Source organism: Aulonocara sp. 'chitande type north' Nkhata Bay, linkage group LG3 (assembly GCF_057382095.1).
Source record: "Aulonocara sp. 'chitande type north' Nkhata Bay isolate Kocher_YH1m ecotype deep benthic linkage group LG3, A_spYH_male_GT1.1, whole genome shotgun sequence".
In the NCBI taxonomy this organism is placed as follows: Eukaryota; Metazoa; Chordata; class Actinopteri; order Cichliformes; family Cichlidae; genus Aulonocara; species Aulonocara sp. 'chitande type north' Nkhata Bay.
Genome location: NC_141346.1, coordinates 39,940,054 through 39,963,698, shown reverse-complemented (window position 1 = coordinate 39,963,698; position 23,645 = coordinate 39,940,054). Strand labels below are relative to the sequence as shown.

At 39.0% G+C, this 23,645-nt stretch overlaps 4 protein-coding genes and 2 long non-coding RNA genes across 7 annotated transcripts; 2 read left to right on the top strand and 4 right to left on the bottom strand.

The window, feature by feature from the left end:
* Nucleotides 1-860: 860 nt before the first annotated feature.
* Nucleotides 861-3,226, bottom strand: LOC147335669 (uncharacterized). Its single transcript, XR_015126948.1, has 3 exons — nucleotides 2,937-3,226; nucleotides 2,052-2,226; nucleotides 861-1,477 (listed from the first exon to the last, which is right to left on the bottom strand). It is a non-coding gene; the product is annotated as an uncharacterized LOC147335669 (long non-coding RNA).
* On the top strand, nucleotides 2,620-6,186 carry LOC147335668 (uncharacterized). The gene is made up of 5 exons (XM_086280763.1): nucleotides 2,620-2,715; nucleotides 3,603-3,697; nucleotides 3,827-3,927; nucleotides 4,496-4,651; nucleotides 4,722-6,186. The coding sequence occupies exons 1-5, from the start codon at nucleotides 2,678-2,680 to the stop codon at nucleotides 5,175-5,177; spliced, it is 846 nt and encodes a 281-aa protein (XP_086136889.1). The 5' UTR covers nucleotides 2,620-2,677; the 3' UTR covers nucleotides 5,178-6,186.
* LOC147335667 (uncharacterized) lies at nucleotides 5,900-7,262 on the bottom strand. The gene is made up of 2 exons (XR_015126939.1): nucleotides 7,095-7,262; nucleotides 5,900-6,678 (listed from the first exon to the last, which is right to left on the bottom strand). It is a non-coding gene; the product is annotated as an uncharacterized LOC147335667 (long non-coding RNA).
* A 4,399-nt stretch (nucleotides 7,263-11,661) lies between these two features.
* LOC147335666 (uncharacterized) lies at nucleotides 11,662-16,072 on the bottom strand. Of its 2 annotated transcripts, none has more exons than XM_086280819.1 (3): nucleotides 14,916-15,330; nucleotides 12,698-12,793; nucleotides 11,662-12,101 (listed from the first exon to the last, which is right to left on the bottom strand). In XM_086280819.1, exons 1-3 carry the CDS (start codon nucleotides 15,034-15,036, stop codon nucleotides 11,971-11,973), a joined length of 348 nt encoding a protein of 115 aa, XP_086136945.1. In that variant the 5' UTR covers nucleotides 15,037-15,330; the 3' UTR covers nucleotides 11,662-11,970. The 2 variants fall into 2 exon arrangements, 1 of the variants encoding a protein (XP_086136945.1); XR_015126947.1 differs by lacking the exon at nucleotides 14,916-15,330 and adding an exon at nucleotides 15,729-16,072 and having other exon boundaries at nucleotides 12,048-12,101; nucleotides 12,698-13,737.
* On the top strand, nucleotides 15,537-18,526 carry LOC147335665 (uncharacterized). The gene is made up of 5 exons (XM_086280748.1): nucleotides 15,537-15,841; nucleotides 16,125-16,216; nucleotides 16,401-16,501; nucleotides 16,891-17,046; nucleotides 17,143-18,526. Exons 1-5 carry the CDS (start codon nucleotides 15,693-15,695, stop codon nucleotides 17,566-17,568), a joined length of 924 nt encoding a protein of 307 aa, XP_086136874.1. The 5' UTR covers nucleotides 15,537-15,692; the 3' UTR covers nucleotides 17,569-18,526.
* Nucleotides 18,527-21,038: 2,512 nt separating this feature from the next.
* On the bottom strand, nucleotides 21,039-23,645 carry LOC147335664 (uncharacterized). The gene is made up of 4 exons (XM_086280779.1): nucleotides 23,437-23,645; nucleotides 23,107-23,198; nucleotides 22,620-22,764; nucleotides 21,039-22,396 (listed from the first exon to the last, which is right to left on the bottom strand). Exons 1-4 carry the CDS (start codon nucleotides 23,555-23,557, stop codon nucleotides 22,266-22,268), a joined length of 489 nt encoding a protein of 162 aa, XP_086136905.1. The 5' UTR covers nucleotides 23,558-23,645; the 3' UTR covers nucleotides 21,039-22,265.

Genomic DNA, 23,645 nt, shown 5'->3' with positions numbered 1-23,645 from the left:
TCAAAGTAGAAAAAAATGTTTTTGTATTTTCACCTTCAGCCACCAGATGGCACTGTTCACTCTGTTCACATGAGGCGTGTTAATTAGAGCACTCACAGGTGCGCCCAGTTAGACACAAATAATTTTTAATACCATGCAGCCTGCATAGTAAGTGAACTATTGAGATAGGATTTTGGCAGGTAATCAACAGCTACTGCCTAATACACATCAAAAGATTTATATAAATGTTACCATAGAATACATTTGTTATTTTTCTGCCTGCAAAATGCCTCTATAATAAACATACAGTGTTATTTATTGCTCACAGTAAGTAATACTGCATTTCATAAAAAGAACATCATGCCAACAGTTAAACGTGGTGGTAGCAGTGTAATGGTCTGGACTGCTTTGGTGATTCAGGATGACCTGCTGCTGATGAATCCATGAATTCTGCTCTCTACGAGAAAATCCTAAATGAGAATGTCCAACCATCAGTTCATCCCATCCCATGAAGCTCACTTGTGTTATGCATCAGGACAATGAACTGACAGCAGCAGGTCCACCTCTGAGTAGATAAAAAAAAAATTAAGGTTTTGGAGTGTCCGAGTCAAAGTCTGGACTTAAATCAGATTGAGTTGCTCTAAGATGCATGACCCTAAACAGGATGCTAATGCTTGTAAACCCTGCAATGTAGCCAAAATTCCTCCACAGTGATGTAAAAGACTCACAAACGCTTGATTGCAGTTTTTGATGCAGTCCAGTTATCATGTTTATGGGGAATGAATTACTTTTTTTTGCAGGGTATATTTAGCTAAGCAAAGCAAGGCTACTCAACAAGAACCCAAGAATAAATATACAGAGCTACAAATGAGCACAATGGGTTAAATTCAACAATCATTGCATTTATTTTTAAACAAGATGAAAGCAGAGCATTTATGAGAATCAGCTGGAAAGTCAAGATAACTAAATATTAACCAATGATTTCATCACTTTTTTTTTTAGGAACATTGATATTCATGGGGCTGCTGCGTAACCGTACATTTGTTGTCAGCTTTCGGTATTTCAACTACTAGTAAGTTACACAGGCTAGCAACGAAACAAAAAGAGAAATAAAAAAAAGAAATGTTATTATGCCCTATTTGTGCATCATTTACAACTTGTGATAATAAATTAGTGCTGAAGTCTATATAGGTATGATAAAAGTCTTAAAATCTAAAGGAGGATACAAAAGTGTAGAAGAGAACCAAAGATCAAAGATGACACAGTCCCAGCTAGCAAAGATGATGCATTGCGTCCTTTGGTGTATCACATTCCAGTCCTGAGGTGAATCTTTTGGGTGGAGTTAAGTTCATCGATGATGATATCTGTCAGCCTCCGTGGACCTTCGCCACCATCTGCACCACAGACGAGGGTTTGATCCCATACTCTGACAGAGATGCAGAGTCATCGTCCAGCGGCTTTCCTGAGACAATCAGCCGGAATTCAGCCATAAGATATCCTACACACACACAGGAGAGCGAGAACCTCACTAAATATTTAAACATGTCTCAAATAATTATATCATGTCTCTGAACACCACTGAAGGTTGTTATTTTTAAGTTGCACTCAGACAGCACATGGCTGTGGCCACTGCTCAACTAAAACTAAACTTAGTGTGAAAAACATTTATTTCACCCGCTTTATAAACCAAAGTGTGCTCTCACAGTTTGTGCGACGAAAACACAATAACAGTGAGCTATCCAGTTGAATGTGTGTTTGAAGTTGTGTCGTATTATTGTGCTTCGTGATTTTTGCACGACACAAAAACCTCACATAACAACAAAACAAACTGAAACTGACACGGAACATAACGAACACCAAACTGAACCGAAAGAGTTTTGACAATAAACACTTGATACAGTTTAAAAAAGATATAAGATTCTTGAAATAAATGAGGACATTTGAATGAGTCTGTGTCATTTGTGTCACTTGATTTTCATTAGATTGCAACACGATCGCTCGACACATAGCTTCACTACTATTTCTTCTCTTTATAGTTTCTCTTTTGATATGTTTTGAGTTGTTGGGCTTACCTTTCTTTGGAAACAGTTGCGCTGCTTTCATCTTCAAGTCTTTCACGGTCTTCTGCTGCTTTTTGGAGTGATTTAATTTGATAACCCCCAACTCACCTGCAGGTGAGCGGACGGACAAGCTGTACTTGCACATTGTGTTTGTCTGGTGTGTGAGTCTGAAGAGCTCCTTCGGTTTCTGTTAAAGTCAGGTGAGTTCAGAGTGTATTAGTCACTGAGATGGAGTGTCTCTAAATAGTTGTTCACCTCATAACAAACGCTTTATCAGACAAACATACGAAAAGATCTCTTAGGAATCCAAATGTTAGCTAAGTTCTATATCTAATTTAGTTTCGCTATCATTTTCTTAGAGTTAAAAGAAATCACTTTCTTTCTTTATGATTAATTTTAACGTGATGTTGGGTTCACTTTGTTGGTTTGATAGTTTGTCGTCATTGTTGTTTATTCATAGGCCTGCTGTCTGTTCACCTTTTAATGTTTTACTAATAGCTTGCACATTAAACTGTATATAATAAACAAATCCGGCCACACGTTTGTGTTGACGTCACTCAGAGTCAGCTGTTACTAGGCTCATCGCGGCGCCACACGTCTGTTGACTGCACCGTGCGTGTCCCGCAGCAGGATCGACGATGGCCTTATTCACCTACCTGGCCGGTCTCCCGCACAGGTAACACTCAGCGTATTCACTCACTCATGCGCGTGTTACTTTTGGTTACATGTTCAATACTCTGATTTCACTGGTAACGACTTTTTGTCATGGTTAGAAAGTGCGGACCGGAGAGTTCGCTCTTTACTTCGATCATTTAGAGTCTGACGGTCTGACGTCACAGTGATCCTAAAACATAAAGCCTGTGATTAAAAACATAGTACTGAAAGTTCAGAACTTACTGTTACCAGGGCTGGAGTGGTAATTTGGCACACAGGGAATTTCACAGGCAGGGCGATGGATCAGTTCAAGGGCCCCCGAAGAGTGAGCAGCCTATTCGTTCATTTTCATTATCGACACTGTGTCGTCCAATAAAATATCTTTACGCAACCGGGACCTCCCCTACCTTCCCTGCGCGCTCCGGCGCTCGAGTTTAGTGTGGAAAAAAGTTCTGAAAAGATGGAGCTGAGAAACTGAAACCGAAAAATAAAAAAGAACTAAAAATAGATGCACAAGATATGTCAAAAGAACAGAGATATTATCTGCAGGGGTGCTGTTGAGGAGGGAGAAATTAAAGAGCTGGAGAGACGTCATTAAGATCCAAGGATCTTACTAAAAGCCGAAGTGTGGCTTTAAATTATGATATGCGACATTTCAGTGTAATTGAGAAATAACCCAGCAACAACCAATCTGATTAAAACCTGCTTCAATATCTCAATGCCTTTTTTTGTAGTTTTTTTGGCCCATTCCCACTCCGAAATCACACACACACACACACACACACACACACACACACACACACACACACACACACACACACACACACACACACACACACGGCTCAAACTCGGAGGGGGGGGGGGGGGTGTCTCGTTGAAGTGACACTGTGCTCTGTTACTGTTTCGCAGACTGATGGCCTCAAATACTTTAACAAAACAGGAGAAGTGTTACAACCCTCTCGACCTGACATTTAAATTTGTCGATAGAGAGGATGATTTGGACTGTAAGTATTACTTGGGTGCAGCAATAATGAGAATAATTACAATAATAACGGTGAAAATCATTTTAACCAACTCACATAAACCAATGTCACAAAACATTTATTCTTGAATTTGTGTGTGATTGTTCTCAGTTTTGTGTGAAGGCTTCAAATCTCTCAGAGCTCAGATGTCCTGTGGTCACGCTGTGACCCCGACCTCTCTCACCAACTGGTGTCGCAGGTTGTTGGAGCAGGTAGGCCACTAAAGGTTGACTTTGTTAAAATAGATAAAATAAAGTCAGCATAAATAACAGTGTACCTAAATAAATAAAAGCAGAAGGCATCGGGCGTGGTACCAGGTTTCTGATTTTGGGATAAATTAGATATTAAATTAATCTTGATAATATTTTTAATCCTACCACAACATACAAGCACACACATGTGTAAGTGATGAAAATAATACCTGATCTATTATCACATCTTGTTTTAAACATAATACACAGCAAGCGCTCTTTACTTGGTCTGCAGACACATCACTCAACAGTGTGTACACAACATTTTAGGGCCTATAATCACCTCGTGTTCAATCAGCACCTGTGAAGCACTTCAAGAAATCACACATCTAAGAGACTGATAAATATAATTTCTTTTATTAGCTAATAAGTTAATGAATTACAGAGCATGTCTTACCCACAATATGGTATTTATTGATTAATGTGAGTTTAACTGAAACAACAAAAATCCAGCTCATCAAATTGTTTTGTGTTTTGTTTCCAACATGTGAGTCTAATAATCCTTTTACGTCTCATTATTTCAATAAAGGGTGACAGCAGGTTTGTGTGTGGTGCGTTTGGTTGCAGTGCTGAGTGGACTTTGGCAGAGGTTTGTAAAATGGCTCTTCTGGACCCTCAAGAAACCGAGTACTTCAGAAAAACCCTGGAATTCAACGCTGCCAGGCAGATGCTTATCACCCGATTTGTAAGTGTCTCATTAACATATTATATTTACTGTAAATTTGTTATTATTGTTAAATGTCATTCTCTTGTAGTGTCCTGGATGCGGATCCGCTGTGACGAGAGAGAATGGATCAGATTTGAATGTCCTCTGTAAAGTGTGCACATCAGTAAAAGGACAGACCTTTGAATTCTGCTGGCAGTGTTTGAAGGAGTGGAAAGGTGCACGGCCTCGGAAAGACCGCTGTGGAAATCGTGGCTGCTGCAACCAGTCACTAAAGACGCTAAAAGAATGCCCAGATATCATCTTTGATTCAGTGAAGGGTGTCCATGGGTGTCCCTCTGTCCGTGCCTGTCCCACCTGTGGGTTGCTGTTGGAGCACAGCAAGAGGCACTGTAAATCTCTTGTTTGTCCTCGTTGCAAGGTGAAGTTCTGCTTTGTGTGCCTGAAGATCTTCACCGAATGCACCACAACAAGTGGCATTTCTGCACCTTGCTCTAGTGGTGTAGCTCCCAGACAGACATCGATACCTGTATGGCAGAAGAAATAATAGTAACAACACAAGGCCATCAAACTTCACTTTGTTTTGGTGTGAAAGTGCCTTGGAGTTGATGCACTTTAAACTATATCATAATTATATTAAAAAAATAACTTTTTGCTCCCACATTTACCTAGCAACTGCCAGAAACCAGTCAACAATTCCCAGAATTTCACTCTGACTGGAGATTGCCAGGTCACTGAACTTATACTAGGTCTGCATGGTTAAGCTACTTCCAGTATCCACTTGTCAACCAGTCAGGAAATAAACATGTTTCATAGAAACCTGTGGTTGGCATTTATCTGTAATAATATATCATGTAATATAATGCTAAAGAAATGTTGTAGTTTGTTGATGAGAAATTTCCTACCAGATGTGAACTTTACAATTGTATTATGCCTGATTTGTAAAATCTCAAAAATACATTTTAAATGTGAAGTTAAACACACATTCTTTCTTTTTGCAAAACCTTGTTGGGTTAAAACAAAAGTTAAGATGTAAAACATGCAGCTCATTTAAATAAATTGTCAAAATGTTGTCATTTATCATGTTGTGCTGGGTAGGTGATACCAGTTTTTGTTTTAATTAAAGAAATAATCTCTTTGGGTTTTTAAAAAAAATAATTTACAGTTTCAGTTTGTTTCAGTTTGATTCCAGTATTTGAATTATTTTATGGAGATTAAATGATTTTTAAACATTTTATATTCACTTACATATAATTTCCAGTTGGTGGAAATTGGGCGAAAAGTCCTTAAATGTCTCAAATACAAATCACTGTACATGACGGGCCTTTATCATGAGTATCAGGCTTTTATGTATCATTTTACATAATATACATGACAGTCTGACTCTGACTCTCTGACAGTCTGAAGTAATAGGCTACAAAGCAAATCAGAATTTTATTTCTTGCGTAACTTGCAACTAACTAATCTAAAAGTGCAATCCAGTCCATGACAAGTACAGTGGTATATGTTTGTTTTTATTTACATCACAAAAGCACAAATGATAAAAATCAGTACATGATTTACTTTCTTGAGGTTGTTCTGTGTGCCTTTACATTTTCTCATTTCTTGGTGGTTATCATGTGGCTAATAATATTGCCACATGATTGATTTATTATTTATAATCTTTGGCTCTGAGCACAGAAGCCCATGAGGTGGAGCATTTAATTTCCCTGGTGTGTGCACCCTTACATTTGTTATTGGTGTCCCACACAATTTATCAACAAAAATAAAAGAAAAAGAGAAAAAAGAAAAAAGTAGCTAATGAATTGTTTACACCCTGAGAAACAGCTCGAAATAACTGCACAGGTTTAACAGCGTACAAAAGCATTTTTGTCCTTGGTCTGTGTTAAACGGTTGGAGCTCGACGATGGAGCTCAGTCAGCCTCCGTGAACCTTGGTCACCATCTGCACAACAGAGTTGGGCTTGATTTTACAGTCTGACAACGACGCAGAGTCGTCATCCAGTGGGTTTCCTTCAACGACCAGACGGATTTCACCCAAATATTTCTCTACACATGGAACACAAGGAAAACAGAAAGTTACTCCGCAAGCCTTAGAATAAATAAACAGGCTACATGTATCCGCATTAAAGGTTTTAACGCGGGCATTAAAATACTGGACTTATTTAAATGCCTCTGTTAAAGCCGCATCGCAGAGAACAGCAGTTCAGTTAGTAACACTTTCACTGTCTGTGCTTCCGGACAGTCTCCAGGTTGTGGACCAGCCTCGTCAGTTCCACGTTTATAATGTTTCAACAACTGACAACTGAACTGATCGTAATTCTAAAAATAATTTTAAACATACAAATCACATTTCACAAATCACAAAAAATACGCAGCATGATTTAAATGTATTGTTTTGTTGTGTAACAGATTGCTACAGTGTTTATTTTTATTTTTTCAAATCTTGTTTTAGGTTCGCCTACCTGTGGAAAACGCTTTGAGCGCTTCCTTCCTCAGCTGGCCCACCGTCGGTTGTTGCACGGGCAGCTGTTTGGAGTACAGGCGGACTGTTTTCATCCCGCCTGAAGGCGAGACAACAGCGACATCATATCGACACATCGTGTGGGGGAAGCTGAGAGTTCCTTTCACTGTCTCCGTCTGAATGTTATGCGCAGTTACGCTAAATTTTTATACAGCAGACCCGGAAACATGCGTCTGAAATGGGTTGTTTCGCTTTAAGAAGGAAACAGTAATGTAAACATGCCATTTATTTATTTGTTTATTTATGAGAATAAAATAATGTGGATGTTATTGACACTTAATCCAACTAAATCGGCCTACAACTAATCGATTACAGTGTGAGGGAGTAACAGAAATATAAGAGTGAAAGTTGTTGTTGTATTTGAATTGGACTCATATCGAGTTGACCGACTCTTTGGAATCACTGCACAGGTTAATTCAATATTATCTCCTGTGAATCACAGTGACTTTAATCTAAAACACTGTATATGGTCTCCTTATGATTTACAAAGCAAACCTAAACCAAGAGCTTTGCGTTAGTCTTTAAATGAGTCTGCGGGTCATGTGTGGACATGAGTTACACAAGTAAACTGTTCTTTATCTTGTTCGTGTTAAACCATTTTATTAAAAACAGTCTGTAAATCTGCTTTTTCTATCACTTATATCTCAATATCATAATATCGTTTCAGAATTATAAAACGGTAATTGCGCAGATGTTGCAGTTGCGCAGTTCTGCCGATAGTAGTGAAGCTATCAGATAAGTAATGAAGTGTCGGTGTGTCAGGGGAGTCTGGCGTTTCTCGTCTTTGATTTAGAAGAAATCACGTGATTATTCACCTTCACCGTGTGGTCAGCAGTTTTTCTGCCAATCGATCAGACATTCGCTTTGAAGCAGCGGGCTTAGTGTCGCTTACAGGATTTTATTTATCCATATATCACGTCTGCACATCCTTTAATGTTGTATCTGTCGCTGCGTTTGGTAGCCTATAATAATCTTATTTCCAGGCATTTGAAGATATGGTACTCCACTGCTTCAGTAAATAGACTCCAGCCCACACAAGTCTTCTCAGTTCACCGCTGTTCACGTCATTTCAACAACTGCTACTCGAGTCTCGCTGTGATAATGTCCACATCGTAAGTGGATCAGTCACAGCTCTGCTGCTCAGGTAAAGCACGATGTGGTCTAATAACTACATTGTTGATGTGCATATTAGATCGGACTGCCTGGTTATTGTTTTAATATTTTGGAGGATGGAGGTTTTCTAACGATAGGAAACTGCGCACCAGAGAGCGCATCCTCTACCCTCATCTCTCAGTCACGTCTTTTAAAATGCTGAAAGGCCCTTTGTAACAAATGCTCACCACAATACAGTAGAAAATGTACAGTTGTTTATACAGAGAGATGGTGGTGTGTTGTAAGAACGTCCTGGTCCGAATCCACCTTCAGGCTGGCCTGCGACAGGCTGGTGCTTTGTTTATGTCTATCCTGCGTTTCACTCCAGTTTTGCTGGGGACCCTGAATTGAATAAGTGGAAGGGAACAGATGGCTGAACTATGGAGCTTTTCATTCTTACATATGAATGTAACTGAACAAAATTTTAAATTTTTTTATTTATTATTGTTTAATCTTTCTTTTTGTCCCTGATCATGCTGTTACCCATGTGTTTCTCATTAAGGTTGGACAGGCCAGGGCACACCTAAAACCCATTTACAGTCATGCATGTCAGTGGACTCTGGAAGGAAGCCAGATTTTTGAGTAGCAGGGAGAACATAAAAACTCCAGACTGGTGGATTAAAACCACGGACCTCTATGTATGAGGCATCGTACTAACATTCTTGCAATGCAGTTCTGAAACATGCAAATAAATATTCAGTTTCATTAGATGATACGTTAAGAAATGATACAGAATTCTGCTGGAATTATCTGAGGGAAGCATCCACGACCTCTTTGCTGCAGTCAGTCTCTAAAACAGGGGTGCCCAATCCCGGTCCTCGAGAGCTACTATCCTGCAGCTTTTAGATGCATCCCTACTCCAACACAGCTGAATCAAATGGTTTGATCTCTTCAGCATGCCATCATGTTTGGCAAAGGCCTGATAACAAGCCATTCACTTGATTCAGGTGTGTGGGAACAAGGATGCATCTAAAAGCTGCAGGACGGTAGCTCTCGAGGACCGGGATTGGGCACCCCTGCTCTAAAAGTACTGCCTTTGAGTCTGTGAAGGGAGTCCATGTCCCTCCATCCATGCCTTACTCACCTGTGGCTTAGTGTTGGGACACAGCCAGACACATTGCAAATCTCTTTGTTTGTCCTCAATGTAAGGTGAAGTTTTGTTTTGTGTGCCTGAAGACTGAATGCGTGACAACAAGTCAAATATCTGCACAATGCTCCAGTGTGTGGGCCGCCAAACAGACCTCTATACCTGTTAGGCAGAAGAAATGATGGAAAAAGACAGCAGCCTGCTGGAGCTTTGTTTTCTTTGCGTGTAACGTAATTTCCCATACTGTGTTTCATGTCCTTCTCTGGTTATAACATGAGGTCAGATTTGGCATATGTAATCATTATTGGCTTTGTTGGTGAGATATTTTGCTGTCACATGTGATTTTTTTTTGCCTATACTGCTTTTAGTTTAAGTCACAAGGACCATAACAAGTCTGAAACTTTTCATTTATTCATAAATCTGAAATATGGTTGAACCTGCATATACTTTATGTATGCATTCCTTCATTTCAGTTTAATTCCATGAGATAGTATATTTTACTTAGTTTCAGTTATTTAAAGCCATAATTAAAGCCTTGTTTTCCCGGCATGAATAGGTTGCGGATAAAATTCCCCACAGATCCACCTTTATCCTAAATGCTGGTTAAGTGGCACAAAGAAGAACATTTCAGCAGACTCAAGGGTATTACAGAAAATATGCAATAAGATTTAAATATGGAACCGAAGATGACGCGTAAACCAGAAAATTAAAATAACTTTCAAACATATAAATAACGCTCATCATAATGCCTGCTAGCTCAGTTTCGAGTTGAATCACTTTATCAGGCATGATGCTGTCATTGAGATGAAAACTGGAAACTACCTAATACACCCGCACCAATGTGTGTTATGTAACCAGAACAATGTTTGGTTTGGTTTTTTTGCTGTTTCACATCCTGGTTGTCGTGCCAAATGATAGGTATGAGTGGATTCATCAGTAATCTTATTATCATATCATTTTTTTTATCCAGTTTGATACACATTCATAACACCACAATGGCAAAAGTAACACAATAACCATTTCAATCTCTCCAAACAAGACAATAAATCCAGTTGATAAGCCAGCCCAGTGAAGCTGATTGGTAGATCGGGTACTTTCCACAACTTTGGCTACATTGTGCAAGGTTCCAAAAGTAGAGTGATAAAACCAGTAAATGCACAAAATAAGATATTAAACCTGGACTCGCTGCAGAACTAACACTGATTACATAAAATAAAATGTACAAAATAATCCTGACTGCTAATCTGCAGTTGCATGAGTTTTCGTAGGTGGTGGAGAGAAACCGAAAGTGATAACGAATAAATAAAAAACAATCTAGGGCATTTCCTGGTGTGTGCAGACAACAGCTTCTGTGTTTACTGCTCATTCTAAACCTGAGAAGGATACCAGGTGAATGGTGATAATTCAGAGAAAACTGAAAGGACAGCTGAAAGAGAGGGACTGAGAATCTGCTACAGCAGAGAGAAGGGTTGTTTTGGGACTGCAGTGAGGAAAGAGAGTCACAGAATGACAAAGCTGAGTGCGGCACGAGCTGAGTAATGAAAAAGGATTCACCGTAGATGCCGCAATCAAGGAAACAAAGGCAACAAATGTCAGGGTGCCGCGAGGGGAAAACCCAAGCCATATTGAGAAGTGTGTTGAAGACAACAGAATCAAAACAACAGCAAAGTGGCAAAAACATATATTTGTGCAAGTAAAAAATGGCTTTACTATGATATGAGGTCTGCCCAGTTAAAGACAGATCAACATGTTTAGGATCCTCCCACAGATTTCATTTATGTTCACATCAGAGGACCGTGAGGCCTCAAAAGCTTCATTTTATGCACTGTCTGCTTTGGGTTGAACCACCAGCCTTCTGATTAGTAGATGAACTGCTATACTGCATAAGCCACCAGCAGAAACTGGTGTGGTAATAATATTGCCTAACAGCAACTGCAATCTAAAGGCAGTACCCAACAGTCCAAAAGGAAACTGTGGCTGGGTGTCATGGCAGAGACTGATGAGGAAGCGGTCCTGAGCTGTAGCTGGATGCTGTTCTGATCCCAAGCAGACTGAATATACCCCACGGTTTGCATTTTCACCTTTAGCCACCAGCCAGCTCTTCTTCATATTACTCTGTATATCAGGTATGTGAATTAGAGCAGTGATAGGTGGTGCCTATTAGTAATAAACAGATTTTTAATGCCTGCGTGTAGCAGTGTGGAATCTGTAGTATACATGGACTATTGAGATTAGTTTTCAGAACACAGACTGTAAAAAAAGAAAAAATCTTTTATTATTGAATAAGATGGAAAAATATCTCAGATGATATACATTCATAGTTATTTTTGATATACCAACAAATAGCAAGTTACACAGCTTAGCAGGGAAATAAACACAAGCACAAAATGACACAAAATACATTATTACATCCTAATTATTCATCATTTACAGCTCATCATAATTAATTAGTGCTGAACTCTAAGCAGGTATGGGAAAAGTCTTGAAAGAGCCAAAGATGATGGATTTTGTCCTTTGGTGTCTCATATTTCAGTCCTGCTGTGAGTCTTGTGGATGCAGTTGAGTGCATCAGTGATGATCAGCCACCGTGGACCTTCGCCACCATCTGCACCACAGACGAGGGTTTGATCCCATATTCAGACAGAGATGCAGATTCATCATCCAGCGGTTTCCCTGCGACAACCAGCCGGACTTCACCCAGAAGATATCCTACACACACAACGCAGGAGAGAGAGGAACCTCACTAAGTATAAAGATGTCACAAATAATTATATCATGTTCCCTGAACACGACTGAAGGTTGTTATTTTTAAGTTGCACTCAGACAGCACATGATTGTGGCCACTGCTCAACTAAAACTAAACTAAGTGTGAAAAACATTTAATTCAACTGTAAAAAACAAAACCTCAACAACACAGTTTGTGCGACTTACTGAAACAGCAACACAGTACACAGGAAACGTGTTTGTAATTGTGGTCATATCTGTTAACACAGCCTGTCTGAGCTGGCTTGAGCTCACATGTTTACTCAGACTGAGATGTCCACTTGAATGTGTGGTTGAAGTTGGTGTGTTGCATTATTGTGCTACACAAATACCTCACATAACTATGACGCCAAACTAAATCATTCTTAATTATATTATTATTACCAATAAAATTAAACACTTCATGTAGTTTTTTTTTAAAATATATAATTTAAAAGATTCATAAAATAGACAAAAACATTTGAATGTAGGCTTACGATAGAGCCATGTGATCACTCAAGAAGTAATTTTTCTCTTTGATCTGTTTTGGGGTTTAGGCTTACCTTTCTTGGGAAACAGCTTCAGCGCTCCTTTCTTCAGGTCACTGACCGTCTTCCGCTGCTTCTTGGAGGGGTTTAACTTAAGAATCCTCATCTCCCCTGCAGGTGAGAGAACAGACAAGCTAAACTTGCACATTTTGTTTGTCTGGATCGTGTGTGAGCGGTACGAGCTGCTTCAGGTTATGTTAAAGTCAGAATGGGCGTGGGCTGAATTTATAATTGAGATGGCTTTTTCCTTTTAGGTGGGTTGTCCCAAATAGCTGTTCACAAAGACTAGCGGCAGCAGCTTATATGAGCCTACAATGGTGACTTTATCAAAAAGCCACACCAACAGATGTGTTTGGACTGTTAGGGAAGTTCCACATCTAATTTAGTTTCACTATCGTTTTAAATCGAGTTATAAGAAATCGCATGGTTTACTTTTGCCACACATTATGTTTACACTGTAGGGTGGATAGTTTCCATCAGCTGAATGGACAAACCCAGGACTGGACTGGGACAAAAAATCAGCCCAGGCATTTTGACTAGAGACCAGGTATTATAGGAAAAGCCATAAAGCCTTTGAATGAAAACAAACGCTGTTGTGACAGTGACGTCCACTATCTTGTCGGTATGAATGAATGATTTCTATACATTTTACATCAGATGACCACTTTGGTTGAAAGATTCAGATAATTATTTATTAAAAGCGAGACATTTTAAATGAGAATAAGGAAGAAAAGTATTTATTTTTGTCCCCCTTCCCTGTTAATGCTCTACCTGGCCCCCTGGCATAACTTTGCTAGACCCGCCCCTGCACAGTTACCAGCTGTCAGCTACTTAGAAAAGGATCCTGGTGTTATTTGTCTCCCAGAAATAGTTCATAACTTCAACTCATTCATGTCACCTAAAAGGTAAACCTGTTTGTCCATCACCTGTTCAGCTCTGATGATTCAGTAAGGACATCTCCTGGTTTCATCTTCATGTTTCCTCTCACCAGATAACCAAACCGACATCATGACCAGCAGCTTTACAGCTGTGGCTCCAGCAAACATCAGCTGGTCCTAGAAAGTAATATTAAATAAATTATAACAACAACTGATCAAGCTTAAACGCGCTGTTGTTGTTCAGCGTGAAATCTGCTGGCTTCCTCTTTCTGGTGCAAAGTGGGTGATAAACAAACAAGAGAGAAAAGCCGATCAGCTGATCATTGATCAGTTTCATGATTGAAGTAGCAACAGAAGAGGGAGGGGAGAGAATGAGAGAAGGAGAGGCAGCTGTGCAGCATGAAAACACAGAATAACGCCAGCTTTGTGTGTGTTTTTTTTATTCTAGCTGAAGTACGGAACAAATTGTGTTCCTTTTCACCTCAATACCATGTTATTCTGTTTGTCTGTGACAAGATTGCTTTTAGAGTCATTGCCTAAGCAAGGAGGAAGGTGCATCCGACCTCCTCGGCTATAATTGGTCCATCCCAGAGTCGTTCATGACCAATTGGCCAGTCCACCACCTTTCATTGTTTGTACCATTATAGACAACAACAACAACAACACTGGCCCATAAAAACGAAAAATCACCATCGGCCCACCGGGCAAATGCCCAGTATGCCCAATGGCCAGTCCAGCTGCGGACATGGCCAATATATGTCGTTATTATTGATGATCTATGCCAATGTGGTGTCTGTTCATCTTTTAATGTTCTTGCAATCAGACGACTTCATACTCCACTGTTTTAGTGAACATATCCTGAGATAACAATTCAGGCCAGGAATTCAACTCTATCCCAGCTACCTTATACAATAGGTTAACCCTGTGTTATGTGGGGATGTCAATGAAGGAACGACACTGGTGTTGGTTGTGCTGACTCACAGAACGTCTGATGTGGTGTGCATATTTAAAGACAAGATCCAGAAAGCTATTCTTAAAGGTTTATTATGGCAATGAGGTGAATGGATGGATGTGTGATTTTCTCTAGACATTCAAATAAGAACACACAATAACAATTAAGGATCAAACCAAATCACAGTGCTATCATGCTACTGAAAGGATTCAGTAGATCACTGAACCTACTGAATCTACACTAATGCATCCAACATCTTAGCATTTCCATTTCTTTAAAGTTATGGCTCTGGTGTAACACAACCAGGGGGAGGGAAGATCTATTTACATTGCATGGCAACCAGATATAAGGTTAAACAGAGTCATCTTTGTTTACCTTCTCTGGTGAGGAGGTAAAAGCCTACCAGGCCAAAGTGGAATTATAAAGACTCCTGGGTATTTCCAACAGCTGGTGCTGGTGTAAGGAAGTTGGATTCCCGCCTGTGGCCATCTCCCTGTACACCTCATCCACCTAACACACTGCATGCTGTAATAGCCACACCCTTTTTGCACATACTCTTATTTCTTTCTTTGTTATTCAGATATTTATCAGTAAGTGACTTATATGTATGTATATATAGCATATATTGTGCTATTTCTTACTTCCTGTATTTTCTGCACGCTCGTGCAGTAAAGAGAGTGTATGTTGTAACACAAGACACAAAAAGAGAGCTGATTAAGTTGTCTAACTAACTCATCTACACCTGGCATACTGTCGGATATGTAGCAGCACTGAGGAGGTGGTTTGACTCGAAACGATTAAAAAATAAATCAAAAAAGGTATTTCGACTTTTTTCATTTTTGATTTTCAACTATTTCGAGTTCAATCTCGAAACTTAGAATTAGTTCTCAAAATGAACACTAATGAATGAAATTAAATAATGAAGAAAAAAAAAGATTTTTAATAAAATCAGGAGTCGTCGTAAAAACCAGCAGGCAAGGCTAAACTCGAATTTTACCAACTACAGAGGTGCGGCCCTGAAAACACACACACACACACACACAGTGGGAGAAAGAAAGAGATGGGAGGGAGGGAGGAGTATCGCTGCTCATATTCACCGCAGAACAACACGATTCTTAGTCGACCGCTGGATATACTCCCGTGAACAGATAGTGCGCAGTGACAATAAAAGCCAAGCCAGATGTTCAACCGGACCACACCTTTGTGTTCACCTCACCAAGATTCGGGTGTTGCTCCGTTCATCAACGTGCCAGATGTCTATTACATGTATCCAGTGTGTCCCGCAGACAGAGCGCCGATGTACTTGCCCCCGCCTTTGCTGCTGCACAGGTAACAACTCAGGTTACATCTGCTGCTCCGATTCCACTGCTAACGATTTTTATGCTCTGACTTTTCGTTACGGTTGTAAACTGCGCGATGCCATAATTCAGTGTCACAGTCTGACATCACAGTGATGCTGAAACACGAAGCCGCTGATGAAAAACTTTATGTTAAGAAGAAACGCGAGCTGTGTGCAAGTATCAAAAACTGCGCAACACTGCAGCTCACACACTCTCTTTTTTGAAGTGAAACCGAAAGTGTTCATTCTGATCTGTTTGTTGTTGTTTCGCAGTGTGACGCCCCCAAGCGTGCCAACAACACAGAAGTGTTACAACCCTCATGACAAAACACTTAAATTTGTCGATGGAGAGGATGATTTGGACTGTAAGTGTCACGTGGGCACTTTTCAAAGTGACATCGAACAGATTCACATTTGATATAGAATTCATGACATTAATTAAATACAATAACTTTACCTGTGCTCACATTAGTCTAGGTTAAACAAAACGCATTAGTATTTATTCGCGTGTGACACTGATTTTTTTTGCTTCTGTGTGATTGTTCTCAGTTTTGTATGAAGGCTTCAAATCTCTCAGAGCTCAGATGTCCTGTGGTCACGCTGTGACTCCGACCTCTCTCACCAACTGGTGTCGCAGATTGTTGAACCAGGTAGGCCACTAAGGGTCAGCTTCATTAAAATAAATACATAACAGACAACATCAGACACAGTGGCAGAATTCAGATTTTAAACAGGGCAGAGTAGTTTTGCCTGTGTCTTGAAATTACAGAAGTTAATGTTTTTAATGCACCACACGCACGTGAATAAATCAAGAAAACAATGCCCAATATATCATCTTTTTTTTCCCTGCGGACTGGATTGGGACAATACTATTTCATTTGTTGATAATATGCAGTAACCCTCACACAACATAGTGTTTATAGTTTTATTAATCAAAGATTAACCTAAAGATATTAACTGCAATTCCTGAGATTGTTCTCTCGTTTGTTTTCAACCCCTGAACTGTATAAATAACGCACCTTTCTATATTTCAATAAAGGGTGAAAGCAGGTTTGTGTGTGGTGCGTCTGGTTGTAACGTCGAGTGGACTTTTGCAGAGGTTTGTAAAATGGCTCTGCTGACGCCTCAAGAAAACGCATATTTTAGAAGAACCATGGCGTTCAACGCTGCCAGGCAGACACATACGACTAAGATGGTAAGTGATTCATTAACATATATATTTCATGTAAATGGAGAATTGTTAGACATTTCATCATGTATTACATATTGTCCCACCTCTGTCTCCATGTAGTGTCCTGGCTGCAGATCCACTGTGATGAGAGAGAATGAATCAGATTTGAATGTCCTCTGTAAAGTGTGCACAGCAGTAAAAGGACGGCCGTTTGAATTCTGCTGGCAGTGTTTGAGGGAGTGGAAGGGTGCACGGCCTCGGAAGGACCGCTGTGGAAATCGTGGCTGCTGCAACCAGTCATTAGAGACACTAAATAAATGCCCAACGATCACCTTTGGTTCAGTGAAGGAGTGTCCCTCTGTTCGTGCCTGTCCCACCTGTGGGTTACTGTTGGAGCACAGCAAGAAGTATTGTAAATCGGTTCACTGCCCTCGATGCAATGTGTCATTTTGTTTTGTATGTCTGAAGAGCTCCGGTACATGTTTGATAACCAGGTGTATTCTTGCCCCCAGACAGACCTCTATACCTGTCTGGCAGAAGAAATAATGGGAAAGACACGAGGCTGTTAAGTTTCACTTTCTTTAAATTAAGAGTGTCTTTTCTAAATCAATGTACCATGCTGTGTTTTTTAATTCTCTGCTTTAAATGTCATCGCATTAAAAAAAAAGAAAAAAAGATGGTAGTGAGAAATGTATTACCAAATATGATCTTTGCAGCTGTGTCATGTCTGAACTGTAATGATAAATCTGATAAATGCCATTCATTCATAAACTTAGAATAAGGTTAAACATTCTGTGTGCACATCCTGTCCTCTGGTTACTTACATATATAACACATGTCGTCTCCTTATCACACATTTTGTTTGTTTTGCAAACTACGTGATATTAAATCTGTTTAGAACAAATGTTTTGTGTAGGAAAATCTTGTTTTGTTTAATCAGTGTCAATGCTCTTATTTCCTCAACTGTTTCGAGCAAATGTGTCTTTTAATAAAACCTTGTTATGTTTAATTAAAGTCATTGTGTAAAACATTCAGCATATTTAAGTTAATTGTTTCATTTTCGAAATTAAAAATAAAAACGTGTCTCTGAGGAAGAAAAGCTTGCAACACCATATTTAATACAAGCCTGTAGATTTTTTTCTGCCTTTTTTTCCCTTAGTGTAAAATGAACACTGTCATGTAAAATGTGATTTTTTGTACTATACATTGTTAAAAAAAAATATGGTCCAAATGAAATGTTGATTTGAAAGTTAAATTAATACAGTGACTGAGTTAAAATGCAGATTTTTAATTATTATTATTGTTAGGTTAGTCATACAGTCTCAGGAAGAGAAGGCTTCATCACTTTGTGCTGTTGAGTTGGGGAATGCAGGAAAACCTGTTTTCATTCTGTTCTTCATTTAGACAATATAAAATATTTAACTCTTAATCTGATTAAAGTTTAGCTGTTTGAAGGTTAACTTAAATTCCAAGTTTCAGTGTGAATCCAGGGATATCAGTATATTTTTTACTCTTTTTAAATGATGTAAAATCATTGTTAACGTATTGACATGTAAGTCACAGCATGTATTGCACTGAGGTAAACATTTTACAGAAGAATTTCTATCTCTATTTAACATCCAAGCTCTGATATGTAATGTTCCAAGGAGCAAAGGTGTCTCGCTTTTTCCCCGGACATAAAGGTTTACTAGGCTAAATAAAAGAAAAAGAAAAACATCAATCATCTTTGCTTCCAGAGTCCCACTGCTCTACTCTCACAATGGTTGTCCACACCTGCTTAAACCTCTCCCTGACATAGGTGGTGCTACTTTTTGCATCAGGTTTGCTGATCTTGATCTTTGGAAAATAGCCCGAGCCCTTTAGACTTATTGCCAGGTTGCCAACCCGAGATTTTGATCACAGGCATCCGTGATAAAGGCCTATGATTCTGTGATACGCATATCAGTTAACCATTGTAAACTTATGTGTTTGTGTTCCCGGCATGAGGTCCTTTACCGCTAAGGAATGGATCAGCTCCAGAATGAGCTACATTTGAAGCAAGTTTTTTCCCTAAGTGAGTTAAATAAATGCTTAAAATTTTAAATCGGCAAAGATCGGCATGCAAATTTTTAATGGATAAATTATCTGACTACTATGTGAAAATGTTTTGGGACTTTTTTCTTTCTATTTCTATGTTGATGATCTGTAAACAAAACAGTTAAACTTAAGCTGAAACATGTAAATGATGCTCATCATAACACCTCAATTTCAAACACAATAATTTAGCTGAAAACTGTAAACTACCTAACAACTAGAAATTGCCCGTATCAGCGTTTGTTATGTAGCCAGAACAATGTTTGTTTTGTTTTTTGCTTCTTTACATCCTGGTTGTCGTGCCAAATGATGGTTATGAGTGGACTCATCAGTCCTAGTTTACAAACATTCAGATTAAATAATTTTAACATCCAGTTTGATGCACATTCAGAACATTGCAGTGGCAAAGGGAACACAATAATTCCCCCAAACTCACCAAATAAAATAATAGATCCAGGTCATAATGCGACACAGCGTCACTGGTCAGACCAACTTTGACTACAAGGTGCAAGTTTACAAAATATATAGTGATAAAACCCATAAATCATCAAATAAATAAATAAACCTGGACTCTCAGCAGCACTAACACTTTTATTATATAAATCAAAATCATATAAGTGCTGATCTGCAGTCGTATGACTTCTTGTAACTGGTGGAGAGAAACTGAAAGTGACAAAAACAAAATAAACAAAACAGTTTTGGGGACGTTCCCTGGTGTGTGCAGAGGTCAGTGTCTGTGTTTACTGCTCAAACCTGAGAAGGATAACAGCTGGGAGCCAAACAAACAGAGTACAGATAATTCTGGGAAAACTGAACCTTTAAATTTGTCTTATTATGTGGTTTCACTGTGAAGGCAGTAAAAGTTTGACTTATAAAGTTTAGCATCTTGTTGCTTGCTGGGCAAGATCTTCTAAATTCACATAAGCTAAATGTGAAGAAGCTGGGGTGAGAATCAACACCTCCAAGTCTGAGGCCATGGTTCTCAGCTGGAAATGGGTGGAGTGCACATCAGCACCACTAGTCAGGGTTGAGCTGCTATGTTGAGTGGAGGACTTTAAGTGATGGGGGAGCGGAGCAAGAGATTGACAGGCAGTTTAGTGCTTTACTGGTTTGGTGTGGTGAAGAAAGCTGAGCATAAAAGTAAAGCTGGTGATTTACATGTTGATGTATGTTCTTCCCCTCACCCGTGGTCACGAGCTGTGGGAAGTGACTGTAGAATTAGACTGTGGATACAAGCAGCAGAGTTTTTTTGTGAAGGATGAGGGCTCAGCTCTTGAGATAGAGAGGTATTATTGTTGTTGTTATACTCTTTCTTTAGAAATATTATCATCATTTTCTTGGACTCATTCAATAATAAATGATGGGAATTCCACTCGTTTTTTAGGGCTGGAATGAAGGCTATCAAATACACATGACAGTGGTTTGTAGAGAGCCAGGGGAAATCCTGTGTTTAAAGTAGTTTCACTATCACTTTCTCTTCAGACATTTAAAATAAATAACATGAGTTAATGTTAAATAATACTGTGTAAAAGCTGAGGAGCATTACATGGTTTATCCACACGTAACCAATGTCGCACCTTGTAATATTTTACTGAGTATTAAAGTCTTGTATGTGTAAATCTAAAACATAACATTCATTGTCAAATTTGATCCCTGGATTTGAACAAGTCAGCAAAACCTCATTTGATATGAGCCTGTGGATTTTCCTTCCTTCCTGCAACATTTTGCTGAGATCCCATATTGACAAATGAAAATGATCGTGTAAAATGAAATATTTTATAATACTTTATTTTTTATAAAGTGGTCCAATTGTGCCAATTGATGGGTCTGTCTAACACAACCCCTCGCTGGAACGAGACAATTCTATTACAACAGCAAAAGCAAGACGCAATTTACCAGAGCTCTTTGTGTTACTCGTGCACGAGGGAGAGAACTGGACGAGCGCCGTTCCTTCACTTGACACCAGTGCTCTCGTCTGCTCCCTCGTAACACTGCTCTTTATTGAGGTTACATGAATATGCATGACGTCTTACACAGATATACATGTGAACAAAGAGTACCTTGTCTGTGTGCTGTGTAGGTATATGTGTGTGTGTGTGTGTGTGTGTGTGATCAAGATGTGATCCTGTGAATGACTCCCCAAAATCTGCTGGCCTGGAAGTCCAGCAATTCATCTAAACAAAAGGCACTTATACTAAAACAGATACAGAGTAGGTGTCCTCCTATAGTATAAATCAGTAAGAGAAGGTATGATCTCTCTCATGACCTTAAGTCATGTGTGTGCATGCCAGAACACTCTGGAAAGCACACAGTCTCTACAGACTACTACGGATCGAACCTCTATTATTATGCAATCGATTATAAAACTCTAAGCATATATGAGTAAAAATTTCTAAGCATAAATGACAATCAACAATATAAACCTTACACCAATTCTGATTTAGAAGTATTTACAGGAACAGCTAAAGTTGTACAATAATCAAGTTAAGGTGGAATCAAACAGTTTAAATAAATATGAAACACGTGAACATCACGATGCTTTTTGGCTCAGTTTAGATTAAAAATATTAAACCTGATTTCAAAATTATTTCAAATGTTGTCATTGACTTAAAAACGGTAAACTACTCAACATGCAGACATCAGTGGTATGTGAGCAGAACAATGACATTTGGTAATGTGTATTTATTCGTGCACATTATAAACAGCAAATAGCAAATATAAAATCAGTCTTTTTTCAGTATGTACTTTTTGGAGGTTGCTCTATATACAGTTACATTTATTCTGATTTCTTCCTGTGATGATAATAATCGGAGGCTCCTTAATTATTGTTTGTATCCTTTGTTTCAGATATGGGATGTGTGTAACGTCAGTGAGAGGAGATATTCCTAATATTCTCAGGCACACACCTCTGGCTGTGAGAACAGAAGCCCCAGAAACTTGTTTGGAAAAAAAATGCACCCCAATTAATCATTATTTACTCCATATGATATTGAATTAGTGCTGAGTATAGGTATGACAAGAGGCGTAAAATGCAAAGAAAGCACAAAGGAGAAGGAAAACCATAGACGCCAAGCTTCATTTAGAATTATGCGTTTTGTTCTTTACATGTATTTATAGTTCGGTGAATCCTGTAACTTTGATGTAATCAGATGAATTGATGATGGACTCCTTCATCCTCCGTGAACCACAATCACCATCTGCACAACTGAGCCGGTTTTGATTCCGTATTTTGTCACTGGTGCAGAGTCGTCGTCCAGTGGCTTGCCATCACTGTGCAGCTTGAAATCCTTCTCAGTGCATCCTAAACACACATGACACAGAAAGAGATGACTAGACTAAATATAGCTACAAATATGTCATAAATAATTATATTACGTTTCCTGCATTATTCATAACATAACATAACTTCATAACATTTTATAGATTTTTTTGTGAAATTTTTTAAGACATTTGAATATAGAGTCATTAAGCACTGGTAATTACAATTTTAACGTATTTATTTTTTGTTTTCTCAGGTTACTTACCTTTCTCGTTGAGCATTTTCTTCACTTTCTGTTTGAAAATGCTCACAATCATTACTTGCAGCTGCATGGCGCACAGGAGCAGCAGGTATCTCTGACCATTAGCCATGATAATGAAGATTTCACACATTGTTTTGGCTACCACCATCTGAAGGTTATGAGAGGTGATGGTTAGTACTTTTGTTAAACAGCACAAAAGTATAGTATAGTATAGTAAATGTGGTATACACATTTACTATACCACATATCATGAAAAATAAAACACAAATATTTTAGAAACCTTTTCAGTGAGTCCTCTAAGTGCAACCATTTTGAAATGGAGTGAGGAAACTCAGTTCATGTTTTTATACCAAAATATTAAGTTGAAATACGTGAATTATAATTTATTCCATGTAGTATTAAATTAGTGCTGAGCACAGGTGTGACAGGAGCTGTAAAATGTAAAGAAAGCTAAAATAATGATGGACCCTCCATCATAAACGTTTCTCACCATCTGCACAGCTGAACCGGACTTGAATCCACATTTGGACAGTGGTGCAGAGTCGTGGTCATGTGACTTTCCTCCATGATTTTTCGTATATCCTAAACACATATAACACAGGACAGAGGGGACTTTACTTTGCAGCCTTTAGAATAAATATAGCTCCACACATGTCATAGATAACTGTACCATGTTCCCTGCATTAGACTGAGCAGAGGTTATTGTTGAAAGTAAAGGTGTCCAGTTTAAAATGATTAAAAATGGTTTAAAACACCGGACACAGATTAACTGAGTATTGATAATTTCATTTTTATGTATTTATTTTCAGATTTTATTTACCTTGGTTGACGCGCGTTTTCAACACCTGGTTGAGCTCACGCAGGGTCGCATCTGGCAGCTGGTTCATGTGCAGGTTCACCCCCCACCTCTGGCTCACAGGCAGTACAACGGCAGCAGACATCGCTTTGTTTAGGAAGTGAGGCTGCGATCTTTTCAGGTTCTCAGTCTGAAGGTTATGCGAGGTGACGGTGTGGTCACGATATTTATAA

Coding starts and splice junctions, on each gene's coding strand:
- LOC147335665 (XM_086280748.1), top strand. CDS start 15,693: ATGTTCAACCGGACCACACCTTTGTGTTCACCTCACCAAGATTCGGGT. Junction 16,217..16,400: donor TGGAGAGGATGATTTGGACT/GTAAGTGTCACG, acceptor GATTGTTCTCAG/TTTTGTATGAAGGCTTCAAA. Junction 17,047..17,142: donor AGACACATACGACTAAGATG/GTAAGTGATTCA, acceptor GTCTCCATGTAG/TGTCCTGGCTGCAGATCCAC.
- LOC147335664 (XM_086280779.1), bottom strand. CDS start 23,557: ATGTCTGCTGCCGTTGTACTGCCTGTGAGCCAGAGGTGGGGGGTGAAC. Junction 23,199..23,436: donor GAAAACGCGCGTCAACCAAG/GTAAATAAAATC, acceptor ATATGTGTTTAG/GATATACGAAAAATCATGGA. Junction 22,397..22,619: donor GAAAATGCTCAACGAGAAAG/GTAAGTAACCTG, acceptor ATGTGTGTTTAG/GATGCACTGAGAAGGATTTC.
- LOC147335668 (XM_086280763.1), top strand. CDS start 2,678: ATGGCCTTATTCACCTACCTGGCCGGTCTCCCGCACAG. Junction 2,716..3,602: donor CTGGCCGGTCTCCCGCACAG/GTAACACTCAGC, acceptor ACTGTTTCGCAG/ACTGATGGCCTCAAATACTT. Junction 4,652..4,721: donor AGATGCTTATCACCCGATTT/GTAAGTGTCTCA, acceptor ATTCTCTTGTAG/TGTCCTGGATGCGGATCCGC.
- LOC147335666 (XM_086280819.1), bottom strand. CDS start 15,036: ATGCAGTGTGTTAGGTGGATGAGGTGTACAGGGAGATGGCCACAGGCG. Junction 12,794..14,915: donor TATAATTCCACTTTGGCCTG/GTAGGCTTTTAC, acceptor TCTCACCTGCAG/GGGAGATGAGGATTCTTAAG. Junction 12,102..12,697: donor GAAGCTGTTTCCCAAGAAAG/GTAAGCCTAAAC, acceptor TTGTGTGTGTAG/GATATCTTCTGGGTGAAGTC.